The sequence below is a fragment of the Eublepharis macularius genome, chromosome 2 (genome assembly GCF_028583425.1).
Source record: "Eublepharis macularius isolate TG4126 chromosome 2, MPM_Emac_v1.0, whole genome shotgun sequence".
Lineage (NCBI taxonomy): Eukaryota > Metazoa > Chordata > Lepidosauria > Squamata > Eublepharidae > Eublepharis > Eublepharis macularius.
Window position 1 is genome coordinate 147900045 of NC_072791.1, and position 20718 is coordinate 147920762.

At 43.6% G+C, this 20718-nt stretch overlaps 2 protein-coding genes across 4 annotated transcripts in view; both read left to right on the top strand.

Moving 5' to 3' along the window:
• Nucleotides 1-2261: 2261 nt before the first annotated feature.
• CDK2AP2 (cyclin dependent kinase 2 associated protein 2) lies at nucleotides 2262-9225 on the top strand. 3 transcript variants are annotated; one of them, XM_054972497.1, is made up of 4 exons: nucleotides 2262-2279; nucleotides 7481-7581; nucleotides 7686-7818; nucleotides 8632-9225. In XM_054972497.1, the coding sequence occupies exons 2-4, from the start codon at nucleotides 7567-7569 to the stop codon at nucleotides 8697-8699; spliced, it is 216 nt and encodes a 71-aa protein (XP_054828472.1). In that variant the 5' UTR covers nucleotides 2262-2279; nucleotides 7481-7566; the 3' UTR covers nucleotides 8700-9225. The 3 variants fall into 3 exon arrangements, with proteins under 3 accessions (XP_054828472.1, XP_054828473.1, XP_054828471.1); XM_054972498.1 differs by lacking the exon at nucleotides 2262-2279 and adding an exon at nucleotides 2699-3209; XM_054972496.1 differs by lacking the exon at nucleotides 2262-2279 and adding an exon at nucleotides 3033-3213.
• Nucleotides 9226-14680: 5455 nt separating this feature from the next.
• The window catches only part of PITPNM1 (phosphatidylinositol transfer protein membrane associated 1), a 30091-nt gene continuing 24053 nt past the window's right edge, over nucleotides 14681-20718 (top strand). Inside the window, exons 1-4 of the mRNA XM_054970552.1 lie at nucleotides 14681-14926; nucleotides 19959-20051; nucleotides 20242-20456; nucleotides 20595-20716. Of these exons, the coding sequence (XP_054826527.1) occupies nucleotides 19974-20051; nucleotides 20242-20456; nucleotides 20595-20716 (415 nt within the window). The 5' untranslated portion in view covers nucleotides 14681-14926; nucleotides 19959-19973. The remainder of the gene's footprint in view (nucleotides 14927-19958; nucleotides 20052-20241; nucleotides 20457-20594; nucleotides 20717-20718) is intronic.

The window sequence follows — 20718 nt, forward strand, 5'->3', positions numbered from 1 at the left end:
AGCATTTCACACCCTGGGAAACTCTTACAGGATGACTCAGCTCAACCCCACCCCTCCTGAGTAGATAGAAATGACCTGCCAACATCTTTTCCACACTGTGACACTGAGAGATCTCTGTCTTTTGGTGCTACACCTCTGAAGATGCCAGCCACAGCTGCTGGCGAAACATCAGGAACTACAATGCCAAGACCACGGCAATACAGCCCGGAAAACCCACAACAAGCATAGTTCTCCGGCCGTGAAAGCCTTTGACAATACATAAATCAGTCAAATCAATATCTAATCAGTAGGAACGTCCAACAAAGTTCACAATAGTTAGACCTCTGGTATTATAGATAGAAATGTCAGGTGGACTATCTTAGAGGACAGCAGGCATCCTCTATAGAAGCTCTGAAAGGCTGAAGATGCAAGTGTCGGCTGAGGCTCCAGGGAGCCAGAAGACTCCAGTCAGCTGGCAACGAGCCTGTCAGCTAATAAATCTGCTCGTTTCAATGTTTCTTCATCCCGGCCAATATTCATGTGGTCTTCCTATACAACAGGATCATGATGAATGGCGAGAAACATTAACTAGGAAGAGTCTCCTTGCAAGTTGGGGGAATTAGCATGCAAGCAGAGGGGGTAATGAGCAAGATTCTCAACTTTCATATATGGGATCATTTTTCTAGAGAACTCTTAATAAAAACAAGTCGATGTTAAAAAAATGGTTTTTATTAAAAGGGTAGCAAAACAAATACGCAGGAAATTTTATTTATTTATTGCATTTCTAGACTGCCCTCCCCATCAGACGGGCTCAGGGCGGTGTAACAACATACAATTTATAACATACAGCTTAAAAACAATAAAAATATTATAAACAAACATTAAAACACTATTCCACATACAATAAAATTTCTCGATTGGCGGAATAAATATTAAAATACAGAATTTTAGGCACAGGGCTCATCTCTTACATCATGCCCTGCGCTACACTTATGAGCTCCTGCATGGGTGGTGGATGGTCTTCAGTGGTATGGCTGGCGAGAGGACAGCCTAGCCCCCACCAAATGCCTGGCAGAACATCTCCATCTTGCAGGCCTGGCGGAAAGATAACAAATCCTGCCAGGCCCTAGTTTCCTCAGTCAGAGAGTTCCACTAGGTCGGAGCCAGAACCGAAAAGGCCCTGGCTCTGGTAGAGGCCAGACGGACCTCCCTGGGGCCAGGGACCATCAGCAACTGCTTATTAGCTGATCAAAGTGACCTCTGGAGAACTTATGGGGAGAGGTGGTCCCGAAGGTATGCTGGGCCCAGTCCGCACAGGGCTTTGTAGGTCAACACCAGAGCCTTGAACTGGACCCTGTACTCAACAGGTAATCACATAGGATATACATACAGAGCTAACAAAGAAATTAGAAAGGAAATGGGAGAGCAGTTCCAGGGACAGTTGGATTTTATCAGATCCCTGAATAGCCCAGAATGGAAGAGCAGATAAGGGAAGATTGGCAAGGTGTGGCAGTAATTAATTCAGGAACTACTGGAAGAACCTATTGTCTTAAGATCTTTTGCACATCTCCAGAGATGTGGGGCTGATAGCCCGTCTTGCCTGTGCCTCACATGCCAGTAATTTTCCAACTCCCACTCCTGTCTTGCCAGGCAGCATTTCTGTGTTCTTAAAACACATGAGAGGGGCTTATGATATAGCCATATTCATAAGCTTTCCTATTAGTTTCAGGGTCAAGGCTGACCACTAACAAGGATGCCATTTCCTCCAGGGGAAATGATCTCCATAGTCTGGACAGTTCTAATTCTGGGAGTCGGTCCTACCTGGAGATTGGCAACCCTACAGGCAAACCTCAAGGGGGAGGGCATTTCAAAGGCAAAGTGCTACCTCTGAAAATGTCCTGTTTCTAGTGTCCACCCACCATACATCTACAGGCAGGGGGACAGACAACAGGTCTTACAAGAAAATTATGGATCATGAGGCATAGCTGGAGTGCAAAAAAGTCTGGAACTATGGAGTCCACAGTTCCAGGGTTTGTCTGGGTGAGTTACTGCTATTTTTTTTAAAAAAAATTGGGTCTGCATACCACAAACTTTTTTGCTTAATCACACACAATTCTTACTACGCTCAGTTTACATAACTTTTGCCCATGCACGTCCCATGATTCCCACCATAACCTTATTTGATAAGGAGGAACTCCCTCCTCCCTTTTCATTAGTGGAAAACCTGACTTAGTTTTTACATAAATACGCCTAACTTAACAGCACCGGGACAGGAGAGCAGTGATGGCTGCCAAACACAGGTATTTTCACAACTCTTGGGGAAAATGCTTGTTCGTTGGGAAGGTGCCCCTTACGAACGCTGCTCATGAGGTAAAACCAGAGAAAGCTCATTTTTATTTTACCCAATTTCGAATAAATTTCCATCCAAATTACATTAATGCAAAAGGCAGAACCCAAATTTTGCGTTACTTGTGAAAGCCTGGCAATGCGCCCTCCCCTCGAACAGGATACACCGGCTTCTTTAGGCTAGTTTCCCAGCAAGCTGCGCCAAACGCCTTTCGTAACAGTTAGACGCGATTTCCCGAGAAGCACGAACTACGAGTAGGCCGCGGCAGGCCCGCCGTAGCTATGGTCACAGAGGAAAAGGAGTTCTGCTACGCAGTGAGGTCACAGGGGGAGGGAGCGGGACGCGTAGGCGCGGGATGTAAGCGTCATCGGCCTCAGCCGCTCGCGGGGCTTTGCTCTGAGCGAGCGCGAGGAGCAGAAGAAAAGGGGTAGGCGGTGCGCGTGCCCGCGCCCTCCTCGGGTCAGTCCGCTGGAACAGAAGGCGCGAGGAGGAGTAGGGTGGACACACGCTCGAGGGAGGACTGAGCGGCCAAGCGCGCGCTTCACTCGGGCGCGAGGACGGGTCTTCACTTGCCGGGACCGAGGAGGAGCGGGGAGAGAGGGGCGCAGCCAATTGGGAGGTGGGACTGAGGGGTCTCCCGCCAATCGGGACAAGCTCAGGAAAGGAAGCTGCCAACCCCGGGAGAGCTTGGGCGAGCCTCCCCGCCAATCGGAGGAGCGGCAGCGGTGGCCGAAGCCGGAGCGGCGCGCCAATCGCGGGCTAGCCAGCAGCAGAGAGCGCGGAGTCGGGGATGTCCTACAAGCCTATCGCGCCTGCCCCCGCCAGCTCCGGAGCCGCCGGCACCAGCAGCAGCAGCGCCAGCCCCGCCCCCGGAGCCCCGCCGGTCGGTAAGAGCCTCTGCTGGCCGCCCTGCTTCTCCGGCCGGGGGCAGCGCCAGAGAGGCGGGGCGGCGGGCCAAGGCCGGAGCTTGAGGGTTGCCCCATTTTCTTTTCCTCGCGGGGCTCTTGGGCCTTTCACAGTTGCTTGACAATGCAGAAGCTCAGAAGAGGCAGGCGCACCCGTCGCAGAAGGGGGGGGGGGGAGGATAGCCACCGGGCACACAGTAGAGCTAGAAAGGGAAGCATTCTGACCTCATCAACTGATTGATACATAATTGTTGCAAACCGACGGTGTGCTGAGGAGTGCAGATTTTGCAATTGTAGCTTGCGCTGGTGTTTTTTTCTGCAGCTGTGAAAAGTCGCCGGAGCCCTGCTAGACAAATGAAAGTTGAACAGCGAGGGTAGACTTACAGAGTAGGAAGGGGTAGGGTGTAAATTTATAGGCCATTTTTACAGAAAATAAACCTAAACAAGAGTCCTCTGTTCACTTAAAGACTAACGAGAGTTTATTGTAGTATATTCAGATGTGTTGTGGGCTCTTGTTAGGCAAAAGCCTACAAAAAGAGTATGAGGACATATGCATACGATTTTTGTCTTGATACCAAATAAATGAGAAACTTCAAAAGCTTTGCTTTAAAAGGGTAAGGCAGCACAGTAATAGTACAGTCCTAAGCTTGTCAACTCAGAAGTAAATTTCACTGAGTTCAACTAGACTGACAACTCTGCTTAGGCATGTAAGGTCTTCCTTTTCCTCCCTTAAGTGTAGTATCCTATAGGACAAGTCACAAAAGATAAATACTCCACAAAAAGCTCTCATTGATATGAACAGCCAGTTGTATATACCTGAAGAAGCTGAATCTGAATATTGGAACCTATGTCAGAATCACTGGTTGTTCTGGAAGACCTTTGTTGTTGTTTTTTCAGAGCTTGAACAAATTGGGAAAAGGAGGGACCCCCCCCCCCTTCACTGTTTTGTGTTTAACTCTGTGTTTTACACATTTCCTTTTAAGTATGCATCTTACTTCAGATGCCTAGAGCTTTGCTCTGCAGGAATCTTGCTATGGTGCTCCTTACCTTTTTTGGCACTTTCTTTGCCAAAAATGGGCAGTATGTTGTTGGCTTGGGTAACTGTGCCTGATGGCAGGTTGCTCAATTTATTTATGTATGTATGTCATTTATAGTCTGCCTTTCTCACTTAGACTCAAGGCGGATTACATAGTGTGAGATTCTAGGCTTCCTTTTGGTTTTTTTAGCTATTTAACACCTTTGCTAATAAGGAAACATGAGAGGGTTTGTATAGCTAGGGGCTTATCCAAGCAGCTGGAAAGCAAGAGGGCCAGGGCTCAGTCCTCAGTTAATTTTCTGCCTTTTCCTATTTAATAGTACTGGACTATGTGGATCAGTGGTCTAACTCAATTCAAGACAGCTTCATGTGTTCATATGTGCTATCTCTTACAAAATGTTACTAGCCTATATACCCATGCACACTCACCAGTTATTTGTACTGTACTGACAGCCTGAACTTTTAAAAGTTTGATTTTCTTTCAGTATGAAAGCTTGTTCCTAGTCACATAGGGGGGATTCGTATTTGCCACAGGGGCATGAGTGTTTGCAGTCCTAAGATAGTTTTTTTCATTGCCTCTCAAAGTGGGAAAAAGTCTAATTCCTTGGGGTGAATCCATTAGTTGCTGATGGTTAACAATTCTCTCCTGTACATAGTCAGACTCAACTGCAGACCAGTCAGCAGTTTATGCGTATCATTAAATTAAAACAGTGGACATTACTTGCAAAATAGCTTTGGAAGGCTATGAGAGCATTTTCTTGTGACCTTATACTAAGGTAACTTTAGCAGTTTTATGTATGGCTGCTTTACTTTGACAGTTGTAATTACAAATGTTACACAAACAAAAATGAGCAACCAAATTGAGATGAAACTGGGTTGGGCTCCACTAAATAGGGTTTAATCAGTAATCTTTAAATGGCCCAATCTCTGGTTCAATGAAATAATCCTCTTTAACAAATTAACTGCTGGTCCTCTCTTTCTGGACCTATCAAATCAAGGACTTGTTTTCACTTTCCCCTGGGAGTTAGTTCCAGATGCTTCAAAAACTATACACTTACTGTTATTACTTGCATAATAAGGGGAATTTTCTCAATTAAGAACTTGTTGTCTTCAAGATTTCTATCTTTAGAAACTTGCCAACAGTTGAATTACACCAGTAGTCTTTAACCTGATTTCAATAGCATCCACATGAATATTCGCCCACTATTAATAAATGTTAGTATGCTGGCCTGCTGCTGTAGGCTGCGGCTTGAGTGGATAGGATAAGTGGCACAAGATGAAAGTAACAGGGCTAATGTTGATATTAATTAAATGAAAAAAAACAGCAGTGGGTTCTTACTAGTGTTTGGAGGTAGGCTTCTCATTTTGCCTCCCTCCCCCATCCTTCTTCCAAGAGGTCTTATACGTTGTGTTAACAGGAAGTTAAGGCAAAACCACAAGCATCTGTGGTCAAGGCTGAAAGAGCTTGGGGAAGTGATGTATACCTATATGAAGAATAAATTTTCATTGTTCATTCTGTTCTTTGTCAACAAGCCTTTTCAAAGACCTTCTCAAGGGGAATTTAGCTAAAGCAAGATCTCACTCAAGGGATATAATACAATAGTCTAAAATGAAAGGGAGAGGTTGGATTGCTAATGTGACAATGAATAGTCTTCAGGTTTAACAAAGGCTACATCTTTACCCCAAAAAACCCTATTTTGAAAACTGTATCTTTCAATGCAGGCATTTCCTTCTCATTGGTACTAGTTATCCCTGATGTGTTTGGAAGGAAACTTTCCCATCCTAAAAATTAAAAATAGCTTGATTCATGTAAGAGCCTGAACTTTAACATATTTTCACCTGTTCTTAAGAAAATATTCTAGGATTTTACTTCATATGCAATTAAGAAAGCTTCTGCAGTCATAGTTTATTAGAACAAGCAGAGAACATCTTTGAGTTAATGACTTTATTTTATATAAGACATAACTTTGTATTAGTCAAGAACTTGAGAAGTATGAACAGATCCTGTTATCACAGAAAAATGCATGCAATAAAAGTGAATATCTCCTAAGTGAGGTCTCCTAAATTTTTCAGATTTTGCTAAATACATGAATTTTAAGGCACATTAGGTTTTCTCTGACTGGGAGAATGCTATGTAAAAATTTGAAGCCCCTCCCAGAGAGAGAGAGCAATAAAAATCTTCTCCAACTGAAAGTCACCAGCTGAAGCCTGATTAGCCCTTTAAGTTACACTTTTTATAGAAATGCTGACAGAAGCAGAATTAAAACTTTAACACATTGTTCTCTAAATAAAATGAGTTTCCTGAAATTGATTTTAAAGATAAGCAACAGGTATACTTGGGATGTATCTTGATAATCCTCATTTATTTTTCAAAGCAAAGTTACAATACTAAACTTGCTCTTGTTTGTAACTAAGAGAGCAATAAATCTACTATTTCTTCAGCTATACTAATGAACTATCAGGTATAAAGGTTTAACATAAATATCTGTCATTAAAATCATGGATAGGCAACACTGTTTGATCAATAGTAGCAGTAGCATTCAATAAACTAGATTTTGCTTAGTTCTATATGTTGAAATCTTGGTCTCCTTTGTATGATGCATCGACCTGGCAGTTGTTCAGCATTCCCATGTAAATGTAACATTTCTGCTGTTTGGTCATTCTAGACCAAGCTTGCAACAGTCCCCCCAAAAGTATATCACCATGTGTTTCTGAGAGAATGGGGAATAAAGGTCTAATTAAATAATGAATAAACATGAAAAACCAACACCTACTTTATGAATTAATGTTCTGTGACAAGCGCAACTGATATACCACACCCTGTCTCCTTTCCCCTATTGTAGACTTAGCACAAAAATTTCAAGCAGCAGAGAGTGGAGGGTGGACCTCTTTACCTTTCACCTGTGTGGTTTATGCCAACCATATTGCATAAGTGCTCAGGGAGAAACCAAGGATAATCATTTCACAGGCAGAAGTGGCAAATGTTTGCCAAGGAGAGTTTGGAGGTGTTCAGAGTTTTAATACATCAAGTATTTCTTAAAGTTTACTTTCTTGCAGTTCCCTATCTCATTGGCAGTGGCCTTGATCACATAAGTAAGGGAAAGGTACATAGTACTGCTGCTTAGAAGAGCCTTATGAGCACTGAGATTCCAGTGTGTTAGAGAACCCTTCCTTCTCTTGTGGCTAAAATCCTGTTTCTTCTGTTACTTGCAGCCACGAGTGTCCCATCTCCATCTGGATCTGTTCCTGGAGCTTCTGCCCCCTTTCGACCACTCTTCAACGATTTTGGGCCCCCATCAATGGGCTACGTGCAGGTGAGTTCCTGCTTTGGTATTGAAAAGGAGTCTTTCCGGCAGCTATTGAGAATAATAACAGAAAAAAATGGTCCTTGACTTTTGCTGTGATCTTGATTTTACAGGCTATGAAGCCACCAGGTGCCCAGGGTTCCCAGAGCACATACACAGACTTGCTTTCTGTCATTGAAGAGATGGGCAAGGAGATCCGACCTACTTATGCAGGCAGCAAGAGTGCCATGGAGCGGCTGAAGCGAGGTAGGAAGTTTCTGATCATGGAGAATAGGCACATATAGTAAGCCAGTTTGCCTTATAAGGGATTTTGGTCCTGACAAGGGGGCTAAGTGACTTACTTGAAGTCCCAGATATAATTTCCAGCAAGTATAACTTACTGCTGTCTTTAGGGTCCCCAAAGGCATTACAGATGACAGTAGCATATTTAAATCTTTGGTAGAATATTAATAAGTTGTGAAGTTTGTTAGTGTTGCAATTCATAGCTAACTATTTATTTACAGATTTGGCTTAGCATACCATCCTGTTAACTCTTCTCGTCCATTTCTTTCTTTGACATCTTCTGTCCCTGATAAAATTTAAATTAACTTATATTGTTGGCCGGTGTGCAGTAGAGAGAAGTGCCCCCCTACAACTCCCATGACAACTGGCCAGTGTTGCAGATTTTACTGGAACTAGTTGCAGCACAGATGAAACCAGGAGAACCTGCTGAGTTAGAATTGGTATACCCCAAGGGCATTACTCTTGATTGCTTTGACCTACTTCTGGTTGGCTGACTGTTTTTCATAATTTTTATTCTTCCTATTTGCTTCCAGCAAGCAGTTCTTTTCTACCTACAGTTCCTAATTTACTGCTTGCATCTCCATCTTGCCCCATTAAAAGTCATTTGAACAATATATTTCTTGTACTACTCTGTAGGAAAAGCATATGATGGTTGGTCACCAGTGTCTTTCAGCATGGGTGACAGATTACAACTGTAAATTTTGACAAATGAATACTCACTTGATTGGTTCTATGAAACTGTCCAGTATTTCTTAGTTTTGTGCACTTCTTTCACAGGGATTATTCATGCCAGGGCCCTAGTAAGAGAGTGTCTGGCAGAAACAGAACGCAATGCCCGTACGTAACAGTTGCTTCCTCCTGGCACCGCCCTGTGGACTTTCTGGCCAATCATCACTACTTTGAAGTCTGGAGATTAACCCCCCTGCCTTTTCCATCAGTGTTGTACATACTGGAACTACCATTGCCTTCAAAGACCTTTATACCAATTGACACTCAAGAATCTCAAGCTACTGCTGCATCACAATACTTTTCATCAATTGGCATTCTGGGAATTGATGTAGAAACATTTTTTTGCACACACCTGATCAACCAATGAGAATAATGGCTGGTAGCAAGTTTGTGTCTTTATAAATTCCGTGGGTGGGGTTTCTAAATAAAAGAAAAGCTTTGAAATTGAGTCTCTTCCTTCTTCCTGTGTGTGTGTTTAAAGTCCCATGTAATGAAAACTAAGACATTGATGGTCTGTATTGCAAGATGTGCTTCCATAGAAAAGCAGCATGAGGCCCTCACCACCACTTGCAGTGGAAGCCTCAGCCAGCAGTCATTGAGCCAGTATTGGAAAACTTGTAATAAAATATTTCTACTCCTCTGTGTGATGCCTGAAATGTTATTGCTGTGAAGAAATAACATCCTATTGTTAAAGATTACTTCCTAATGTTGATCTTCAAAAAGAGGTTGGATGGTTACTCCAAGCACTTTTTCTTACTGAGATGGGTTTTTAGGACATTTTGACATGGATTGCTAAGCAAAATTATTTTGAAATTTCATAGAGGCTGCTGTGTAAGAGTTTGAAACTCAGTACCTTTAATGTCCGAAGAGGAGATCTCAGGAACAAAAATGAAACTCTCATTAGTATATTGGTTCAGATTTGCCTTTTTGTTAATTTCCTGCCTACATGGGTTACTATTTTCTGCCTAGGAGCTGTTACAGAGACAGGGTATATGGTACTTAGTTAAAAGAAGCCCATGTTTATTTTACTTGTTTATGTTACTTATGGTTTGCCTTTCTCACAGAGACTCAAGGTGGATTAAATAGTCAACAGAGTGAGAGGGGGTGCTTAAACCTCCTCCCCACACTTGACAACTTGCTCTGTAACCCCTTCCCTAATCTTCTTGTGTGTGTGTGTGTTGCTCAGACAGTTCTGAGACTCTTAATAAACCTAGCAGATGAGAGTGAAAACCCTCTGGAGAAAGCAGATTGCAGGAACTGAGTGTGTGCATATTTTGCCCTATATAGGTCTTGTTCCTGTGCTAACATTGGAGGATTGCAGGTGTAATATATATTTCAACCCTTAAGGCTGCAAACTGATGACCATTCACACTAGCTCAAGTGAGATGAAAACACCCTATGTTCCTTAAGAACACCTGATGTTTTCTCCATCCTTAAAGTGGGGAAGATGCTTCCAAGCCATCTGTCCTGAAAACGTTTCTTTTTGTGTTTGCTAGAGATGAGCCAGCCCCAGCATTTTAGAAGAGATTAAGTGTGGATCCAGCCAGCTTTTCTCTTGGTGAAAATGGGAGAAAGGGATTCTCTTTTATCATGGGACCTGCATGGACAAAAGGCAAGCATGACAAGGTCTGTAGTAAGGGAGGGAAGTTAAGTGATAAGTCGGATCTAGACCCATGGTTCCTAGGTCTCCCTATGATGCACTTGGTGATATACTAATCAGTGGCCTTATGGTAAAAGTTCTCCAGATGTTATCTATGAACAAGTTAAAAGCCAGTGAGAGCTAAGAGCTGCCAAATCCTTGGCCTCCATTAGGAACTTAGCTGACACTAGTGTTTTAGGCATTGGGAAAGGAGAGAGGGTTGGATGTTTATGTCCTTACTTTATTTATACCTTTTCTTTCTCCCCAATTCTCACAACAACCCTGTGAGTTAGGTTAGCTTGAGAAAGTGACTGGGTCACCTATCAGCTTCTGCAGCAAAGCAGGGATTCAAACTGAGTTTCCCACATCCTAATGCAACACTCTTAACCACTACACTGGATGTTTGGGCAAAATAATTTAGCAACATCTAAATTTGATAAGGTCTACTTTTTTTTCTTTTAAATGAAACCAGGGCCATTTCCCCAAATCTTAAAAATAGCACCCCATTCATGGAATGCTGGCAGCTCCTTTCATGCGATTTCTGATAGCATTTCCAAAATGGAAGCAAGACAGTTACAATTCCATTTTTGTGGCTCCACAAAGATAGAGGAGAAGCATGACCTTTGTCTGCAATCAGGCTAATATCAATGCCACCAAAGCAGTAGTCTGTCCTATAGCCTGGCCTGAATCCAGGCTGAAAAGGGTCAAAAGCAGCAGAGTTATCCAAGAAGACCAGGCGTTGGTCAGCTACTGTGCTCTCAGTTGCTTTGCCCAGAAAGGGCAGATTGGAGACTGGGCAATTATTGGCCACACCATTCTTGTCTACAGATGAAACAAGACCTTCCTTCCAAGGCTCAGTGCAAAATCTATCTAAGGTGTGGCCTCTTTTATGTGTGGGGCCTGTCATTACTTGAGAGAAGCTCAGGTCTGCCAAAGAAGCTATAACTTCTGGGCTGGCCCTGATACAGAACATTCAGCATGAACGTTGAAGTTGCCCAGAACAATTACTCTAGGTGTCTCCAACATTACATCTGCCAACTCAGAAGGGTGTTTACTGGGGTGCTGGGTGGTCGGTTAACAAGCAAAATACCCAGACTATCTTTACTTCCCAATGAAAGAAGCTTATAGTCAATGACAACTATTGTTTGTACTGGAAGTCTGCGGAAGTAGAATGATTTATGATGGACAATAGCAACCTTTCCTCCTCAGCCATTACAAGGTTGGTATAGAACCACATAGCCAGGCAGAGTTACTTGGGACAGCCACACAATGTCATTTCCCTCCAACTAAGTCTCTGTTATGCAGGCCACATCTATTTCCTATTCCTGTAATATCTCAGTAAGGCATGCAGCTTTGCTGCTCATAGATCTGGCATTGCACAATATTGATGTAGCAGTGGGGGAGGTAGTGTACCTTGCATTGTAGACTGTTCAGATGTTGGAGAGGTTAGATAAGCAGAAAGCATCTTTGCCCGACACTGGCCACGTTTGATAAATTCCAATCACATATCTCCCAGCTCCCATTTGCACTGGAATAGTACCTCTACCATACATCCGGCACTAGGAAAAGAAAGCTCAAAACAACAGGAAAATCCCAAAACCTCCACAACTCTACCCCCACCCCCTCCAAACACAACATCATAAAATCAAAACAAAAAACAAAAGCAATTTTTAGAAACTGCAAAGCAACAATCTATACCATCCAAGCATACTACTAGTATTAGCCTTTTAAAATTTAAGGAGCAAAACTGTTGATTTAAAATTATAATGTTCTAAAACAACCCAAGCCAACAGAACAGCACAAGCTACAGAGAATTCAAACAATCCAGGGCTACAGTCATGATGTAGTTAGGTAAACATTGTCTGACAAGTGATGCTTCCATTCCAACTGCTCCTGGAAACCAGAAACATAATGCTTTTCCTCTGCTCTAGTGTCTGCCACCTAGTACAGGAGATGTATACGCAGGTCTGCGAGACCAACCTTCAGCTCGTGCTAAGAGGCTTGCGCCTCCAGCACAAGGCCTCTATTAAATGTCCATCCAACAAATACTTGTGAATGTGAAAGGGAAGTGATAGAGCCTCCAACTGGCGAAGTTCACAAAATAGCGAAAATATTTAGGCTAGAGATATGTCTGTTGTTGGTAATTATCAAACAAATAAATAATGCATGTAACACTCCCATAGCTACATTGCACATAGATTCCACACCAGGAATGAACTGTTTGGTGGGAGAAATTATCACATTTCATCTGCTTCAAAATGTACTCTGAATGTTCCTGAGTTTGAAATACTACGTGTGCAAGATTTTATTTTTTGAATTTTAACTTTGTTTTTGGTAGTGAAATAAAATAATAGTTGAAAAACTACTGTGTAACAGCAATTTAATTGTATTCATTGTGCTTGGTCAGGGAAGAATAGAGATGAGGATGTGGAAAAAAATGGGTTACTTGGCTCTATTCCTTACTGTCCTAGAGATCTGAAAGTAAAGGAAGTGAAATATAAGTAAGAGTTTTGCATTTTCATGTATTTATATGTAGGTATTTGCACACTTGACTTGAGATGAAGCCCCACTGCACTAGGATCAGGCAGGGATCAAGCTGTGTGCCACTTTGATTACTGTGATGTCAAAACACTTTCAGCAAGTGTGATTTTGTGTATACTGTGTGTATACTTCTTATTCAAAGGAACAAGTTGTGAATCACAAAAATTGTCCTGTGTTAAATCACAACTAAACAAATACATGGAAATATTAAGCCAAAAGTAGTAACAAACTGATTCACGAGACCTTGGTACAGAGCCAAGTGACCTGCCAGACCCTGTCTTCATACTGTTAATTGCAAAACTAATGTACATGGAGAAGCACGATAGGCACAAAAAAAATCCAAAATTGTACTATAGTAAATGTAATGTGATAGTTTCCAAGAAGGGGAGTATAATTAGGTTTTTATTTCCTAGCTACTTTCCCAGTTATTCCTGACATGATTGTTGCTGTTGTCTACAACAGATGCACAACTGAGATTTACAATAAATTTTGCAGGCAGCACTAATTTGAACAAGCATGCTATGAGAATAGAAGTAACAGTGAGGCCTGTATGGCAGAACATGAGTCCCATTGGAAACGGCACATTTCAAATCTGATCACATTGACTGGGCACTTGACTTGCCCAGGGTTATATGTAAGTGGGCTCTTGTCCTTTAATTTTGTTCTGAGAATTAAGTTGCTGCAAGGAGAGCAGCAACCTGTGCAACATAGGCACAGAAGCTGCTAGGTATTTGGTAGTGATGAACACAAAAAGCTTTTCAGGTGAACAAAAAGGGCATGCCCTTAGGCAGAAACAGGTTGTTTCATGTTCTGCTTGTAGACCAGTGATGAACGTTAGATGTGAACTGATGGTCTTAATGGTGGATGAATGTTATTTTTTGCAAAGATGCCAGAAGGTACTTTCTTCTGCATACTGTGGCATGCTTTGTGCAACTTGTTTTGCCAATATTTTACATTGAAACATAATACAATTGGTGTTGTTAAAAGAATCTATTGCACGTGTCAATATTTAAATATTTTTTCTTTTCTAAAACATTTCATTTTAATGCGGACTCTTTGGTGTAATCAGTGTTATGAAGTATTTATTTGCATGTGGCAAAACGAGTCAGTTGGCGATCATTTCCATTTAAGCTACTCAAGTGTGCTATACTGCGAATGTACACCCGACTTCTGACTTACTTCCCTTCTCTTTTCTTTCAGTCTAATCTCCAAACTACTTGCACATAAATTTGTTCTCGAGGGGTCCTCGACGCCCTCGCAGCTGGTCTTCATTTCGCGTCAGTTACTGACGTCACTGGTATCTGACATAACTGGCGTTGCCCGGGGAACGGACTGTGATGTCACAGACGGACGCGGGAGACAACGCGCAGAGGCGTTGCGGCTTTGCAAGCTCTTGGGCGCAGTTTCTATGGGAACCCACGCGCGTGCTAAAACAGCCTGGCCGGAGGAGGCCTTCGTTTCCGAATCGAAGCCGAAGGGAAACCCCAGGGGTGCAGGATCCTGCTGAGCGCACCCTTCTTCCCGTCGCACGATGCTGGTTTGCGGCGCCCAGCAGCGCCTTGGATTGCTGCCCCTGCCTGCCTACTTTTCGGACGGGAGCGCCTGCAGCCTCTGTTAAAAATAATAAACTTCACCCCCGTCCTGACGCGCTGCTCATCGCCAAAGAGCAGGGCAGCCTCGCTGAAAGCCCCCCCCCCTCCCGCCTCAGGCAAGCTGCGAGGGACTTCAGTGAGCCTGCAAGAAACACCCTCTCCCGTCCCTCCCTCCCCTTCCTCTGCGCCCCTACCTCTGCGCTCCTTCACACAAACCGCGTTTCCTTTTCTTGCCCGATCCCCTCCCAGTCACGCTCTCTCCTCCCCCCCGCCCGTGCAAGGACGCCGAGACTGCGGCTGAGCTGGCTTCTCTGCCGCGGTGACGCGGGAGGCAAGGGTTCGGCGCTGTCTATCCCTGTCCGAAGAAGCCCCCGACCCAGCCCACATCACCACCCAGACCATGTTCCCGCCGCGGGAGTCGAGCCCTGGCATAGCCCTGGCAGCCCGGGACAGCCAGAGGGCGGGAACGGGGAGGACTTAGCGAGGCCGGCGGTCCCCGCTCCTTAGCCCGGTGCTCCCCATCGGAGCATACCACTGCTTGCATCACTGGCATCCCCACAACGAGCCACAGGTCTGGGCCCGGTGGGAAGGGGGGCGGGGGCGATGGTGTGCACGCAGAGCAACGGGGTTGGGGGAATTGGGGCAGGCATGCACCGCAGGGACGGAGTGGGGGCGAGGCGTTGCAAATCAGCAGGAGAAGGAGTGGAAGCAGGGTCGGGGAGGGGCGTGTGAGCCTGGGATGCAAAATAGGTGGCAATGGGAGGACTTCAGGGGCGCAGCGGGGGTGGGGGGTGCGAGGTGTGCAGAAGGAGTGGCGGGCACGGCCAGGAGGGTTGGGTTGGTCGCCTCAGAGGCTTCTGGAACCAGGTGGCCCGGCAGGTCTCCCCTCCCCCCTGCTTATGACAGTTCTTTGGCCGTATGCCCCTCGACCCCCTTTTCTAAAGCTTGGGCTGGCGAGGAATGGGATTCTGCGGCTGTATCCCTTTGTGCCTTGGGATTCTGTTACCACGTGTTCCTGCAGCGAGGGTGGCAGTATCTGGGAGGGTCTATTCTTTGGGTGAAGGCATGAGGAGATGACAGCTCCAGTGATACATAGACTGCTTCTGTCTCCTCACACTAGCCATTGCTGTTCTGTCCCCATCATAGTTTGTGGGGCTTGGTTAATAAGGTCTGTTGACTGTTCAGGAGATTATTGGAGTTCATTGGACATGAAGCTGGACTTACTTGAACTGTAGTTGTAGAGATGTGTTTCAGCCTAACGTGCTACCATTTTTTTCCTGGCAAGGCTCCTGTGCCTTTAACGGCTGCTCAGCAGTTGTAAATTCAATAAATAAAGCTTTTATAAACAAGGAAAAGTGATGATAAGAGAAACCATTTTGCTAAACTTATCTGGCCTATGGCTTAAGGTGCAGGAACTCTGTTTGCAAAAAAGGTAGCAATGCTTTCAGTCAGGGCAACTTTATTGAGGCTGAGCTGGGCTGGCTGTATATGTTAGATGGGTGTAAATTTAGTTTATCACTTGAGGTTTTGCCTTGTGCTTTGCAGAATGTTACCTTGGTGTATTTATCCTTTATAAAATAAAATATGGGATGGGGGGACACTAAAGTGTAAACAAAATGCTTCATTTCACCCAAAGCTCTGAATGCTACTAAGACATGATGCATAAGCTTACTTATCAGTACATCTCACTCACTTTCCTTCTAGTGCTTAATTTTTTATTTGTGCAACCTAATCCAATGCATGTTTACCTGAAAATCAGTATAGCTGTATCTTTGGGGATGATTCAAATAAATGAGTGTAGGATTGAAGCCTTAAATATATTCCATGAAGTTCTCTACCATCCTTTTGCTGCCGCCCTCTTAGAGCTGACAATTATTGTGGATGAGTGAGAGCATTTTCCCTACAAGAGTATGTGTATGTGTTTGTAGGAATTTGAATAGCTAAGACTGGAGGAAGATGGTTTGGTAGAGTGGCATGATGGGGTTATACAATGCACAGCTGAGTGAGACGTGGGAATGTTTGGGCATGACATTATTGCTGCTGGACATGGCTTTATAAGGGAGTGAAAGTCTGCAATAGCCTAGTCTGTAATAGCCTCCTCAGTACATTCATGGGAGCAATTGAACCTAATTCAGTTTAAACATGGAATGATATATGAAAAATATATATTGTGAATCCAGATGGATTATATAGTCAGGAAAGGGGGCTTTTTTCATTTCTTTTTATTTGTGCTACACCTGGATGAGAATTCATCCAACTTTGTGGGGAGGAATTCATCCAGCCCTTCATGGGGATGGCAGAATAGAAATCCAAAGTAAATAAATAAGTGAGCATAAAACTGTCTTTTCTTGTATGGCTCAGTGGAAGGGTGGTGTTTTTGAGTTCACAATCTAAAATGACTGACATATCCGAGCTTTGGAAGAAGCTTCCTCACAGATATGATTGGTTGTGACCTCAGAGGCAGCATGGCTGGAGTGTCACCTCCCCATGTAGTGAGTAGCCCAACTTGATTGCTTGAGTTTATCTGGCTGTGTTGGTTTATACCTGTCCTATTTCTTGCGGACAGCTACATTATCTGGGTGTTGGGAGCTAATACATAAAGAGTGTGGGTTATAAAATTGTTTTGTTCTGACAAGGACTCTTCTATCACTGGTTTTGGAGGTGCTATAGGTGATATGGAGAAAAATTGTTCATAAGAACTGGTGACATGCAGTATAGTGTATGAGAGCTGAGAGGCAGGAAGCTCTTGGTTGAAGTCCCACCTCAGCCATTAATTCATTGGGTGGCCTTAGGCAAAATTCTGTTCTTATTGCCTGAGCCCTATATTCATCTCACCCTTACCCCTCATTTTTATCCCACCCTTCTGCCAAAGAGCTCAGGGTGGCAATCTCATACATATTTCTCCCTGCCTAAATTTTGCCCTTGCAGAATTCCTGTGAAGGAGTTTAGGCTGAGAGAGAGAGAAGCAGGCCGAAGGTCACTCAATTGAACTTTATGGCAGAGTGGGGATACGAACCTGAATCCAATATTCTTAGCTCTGCATCATACTGGCTCTATGCCTGAAAAAGGAGGATAATATTTGCCTGTTCTATGGGGTTTGTTGTATGGATTATTAAAATGATTTAATTGTTTTCAGCACCTCAGATGTGAACTTATTAATAATAATAATTATAAATAGAAGTATTCTGGCATCTTAAAGACAAAGTTTTATTTTTCCATAAGCTTTCGTAGCTCTGAGCTTAATTTATCAGAGGTATATAGTGGATTCCCATTTGGCAGAATTTTATTGGCTACCTATCAGTTACTGGGTTCAGCTCAAGATTTTGGCTATCACATAGAAAGCCTTCATAGTCCCTTTTATCTGCAGGACAGCTGCCGCCTCTGTGTTCCACCATGGTAGGGACAGGGTCTGTGGATGATACTACTGGGTACTGTCTGTGGATGCAGATATGATCCTACTAAGTAGTTCCCATGTCATTTAATAGGTCATATCCAATTACTTACATTTAATTTCAGCAGTATTTCAATGCTGTATCCCTGTATTTGGGTTGTATGCTTCTTTTCAAATTTCTGCCAAGCATCCCCTATTGTATTGTTTATTGAATGTCCCAGCTGTTGATCACATGGAATTTTGCTGTGTAATGTGCCTTGTGTCTCAATGAGAAAGGCAGACTATAAATAACATGTATGAATGAAATTATAAAGAACAGGTGTTGTAAACAGCTTGGTCAAAGAGTCATGAAATGCAGGACGAGGTGGAATTACATAAAATTCAAGAGTAATCAAGAAAACTACAGAGACCATTCATAAGAGCTATGATTGGTGATAAACTCAATCTCTCCAGTTTTGCTGTGCTAGATAATGCTTACAAAACTAGGAAAACTGTTATCACCGACTATTGCTACTGTAAATGCTTGCTGTACTTTTCTTGATTACACTTGAATTTACATAATTCCATTTTACTCTTTACTTCCTGCATTTTGTTGCCCTTTGACCTTGCTGTTTACAACTTTTGTACTCTTTATCTTAGATATATGAGCTCTGGTTTACAAAAGCTTATGCTAGAATAAAAACTTGTTAGTTTTTAAATGACACACAGTTCTTGCTTGTTTTTTTCTGCAACAAATATGGCTATACTTCTGGAATTATTACTATTTTGCTCATTTAATAAAGCTGAGGGTTGGTTCAAAGTGTAAGGTCCAGCTGGCAAAGCAAAATGAATGTATAAAGATCAATTTACAATGAAGGTAGGAGTTATGATTATAATTCACTGTTAGAGTTGCTAGCTTTTTTCACTGGCAGAGCTTCTGTGCCTAGCAGAGCTCACTGCTGCAGTTCTATGCTAGGAAAAGCTGCATCTTTTGAATTACTGCCTGTCATACAGCTGCTAATGGCAGAGAATGAGAAAGAAAGCAGCCTCAGAAAGCTGTGTGCTATAGGCAAGTGTAAGGTATAGTATTGCTAAAGGCACTAGTGATGGTGTGGTGGGTTTCATTTGCAAGATACACTAATGATTTGAATCAATGATAGCGTGGGTCCAGACCCAAAACTGGGTCACAAAGCCTATGAAAGTGAGTCCCAGTCTTTTGCAGTTTTCTTGATTTATGCATGCTCTGTTTTTAAAGTGGGACGCCATTCCAAGTAAATTTAGCTTTGTGGGTTACACCATACCAAAATGGACGAGATTCACTGCTGTAGGGGAAGGTAGCAGTCACCACTTGGTATGATTGGAGACAAGCAGGCCCTGGGCAGTAGCTAGTTGAATTTTGCTCCTCCAGCTTGGTAATAGATGTAAACACAAAGACAAAATGGAGGCAAATGAACCTGTCCCTTCTGGTAGGAAGTAGGTGAGAGCATCAAGAATCCTGCAAGGAGTACAATACCTAAGAGTGTCAAAATAGTGTTTGTTCTCTCATGTTCCCCAACCCATTTCCTTCCAATATGTTGAAACTCCCCAGCCACACATTAGCCTACAGTTGCTATGGAAACTTACCCAGTGGGTTGTATTTTGAAATAAGGTCAAGTGGGGATTTCTTTCAAGCTTCTCCTCTTTTGAGAGGAAGTGAACACACAGTAAGAAATACCGTCTTTTGCTAGAGAACCGAAATCAGATAAGCATGTAGTCGTTAATTTAAACACAGCCATTTTCCGAGGCCGGCTTGAAAAAAGAAACAGAACAGAGCATCTTTCTCTGACCCAAGAAATCAACCAGGCAGGTGAAAACCCATTTTTTAAAAAAATTAATCGAAGAGAGATTGGTGTGTTAGTCTTCTGCAGTCAAAATATTTTAGTGGTACCTTAAAGAACTGTGGCATAGGCTTTCGTGAGTCTGCGGCATCAGATGCACCAAGTGTTATGTTCCGTTGGCAGGGAGATTTTTATAGTCTATGGCTCAGAATTCCCCATCCAGTGGAAATCCCTGCGGTGGGTGATACTGTGAGCATTATGGTCCAAATAGCAGCTGTCTTTGGGTAGGTTAACTGCCACTTCCCTGCTGAACTATATCGTCTCCATATAGCCCTGAGTAGACATCTGCCTCTCCCATAGACTTTGCTCCTGGCTTGACTGCATCCACTTACGCCCTACTCTCTCTCAACTCCTAGGGCCTGATTGTCAAAATGCTGATCAAGGAATATCACATTCTGCTGCCCATGAGCCTGGCAGAGTACCAGGTGGCCCAACTCTACATGATCCAGGTAATAACAGCCTTGAATGTGAGAGAACAACTTTAGCATGATGGGTATCTGTGGCAGATGTGGTTGCGATGAGATGGGGGTCCTGGAGTCTTAAGTGTGGTGGGTCACAGACTGAGAAAATGAGCAGGGTCAAAGGCTGAGATATGTTGTGGGGCATCTGCTCAGCGTTACGGGCTATCCTGTTCTTCAGAAAAAGAGCCGAGAAGAATCAAGCGGAGAGGGCAGTGGAGTTGAGATCCTGGCCAACCGGCCCTACAGTGATGGCCCTGGAGGCAGTGGTCAATACACACATAAGATCTACCATGTGGGCTCTCACATCCCTAGCTGGTTCCGTGCCCTCCTGCCCAAAGCAGCTCTGCAGGTAGAGGAAGAATCCTGGAATGCCTATCCTTACACACGCACCAGGTATTAGCAGCGCGGGATGGGAAACAGGAGAAAACCTTAGGGGTGGGGGAGCTGAGGGCAGCCCTGATGAAGGGGTGGGGTTTAGGGTTGTAAACTGGGTGGGGCAAGATTGTCAGTGTCTCTCCTTTCACCCTACAGATACACCTGCCCTTTTGTGGAGAAATTTTCTATTGAGATTGAGACCTATTACCGACCAGATGTTGGGAAACAGAACAATGTCTTCAATCTTAGTGCTGTAGAGCGCAGGCAAAGGATTCTGGGT

Bases quoted from the DNA above. Each gene is read 5' to 3' on its own strand.
- CDK2AP2 (XM_054972496.1), top strand. From the start codon at position 3,117: ATGTCCTACAAGCCTATCGCGCCTGCCCCCGCCAGCTCCGGAGCCGCC. The intron at 3,214-7,480 runs GTAAGAGCCTCT...TGTTACTTGCAG, and splicing joins CCCCGGAGCCCCGCCGGTCG to CCACGAGTGTCCCATCTCCA. The intron at 7,819-8,631 runs GTAGGAAGTTTC...CTTCTTTCACAG, and splicing joins CATGGAGCGGCTGAAGCGAG to GGATTATTCATGCCAGGGCC.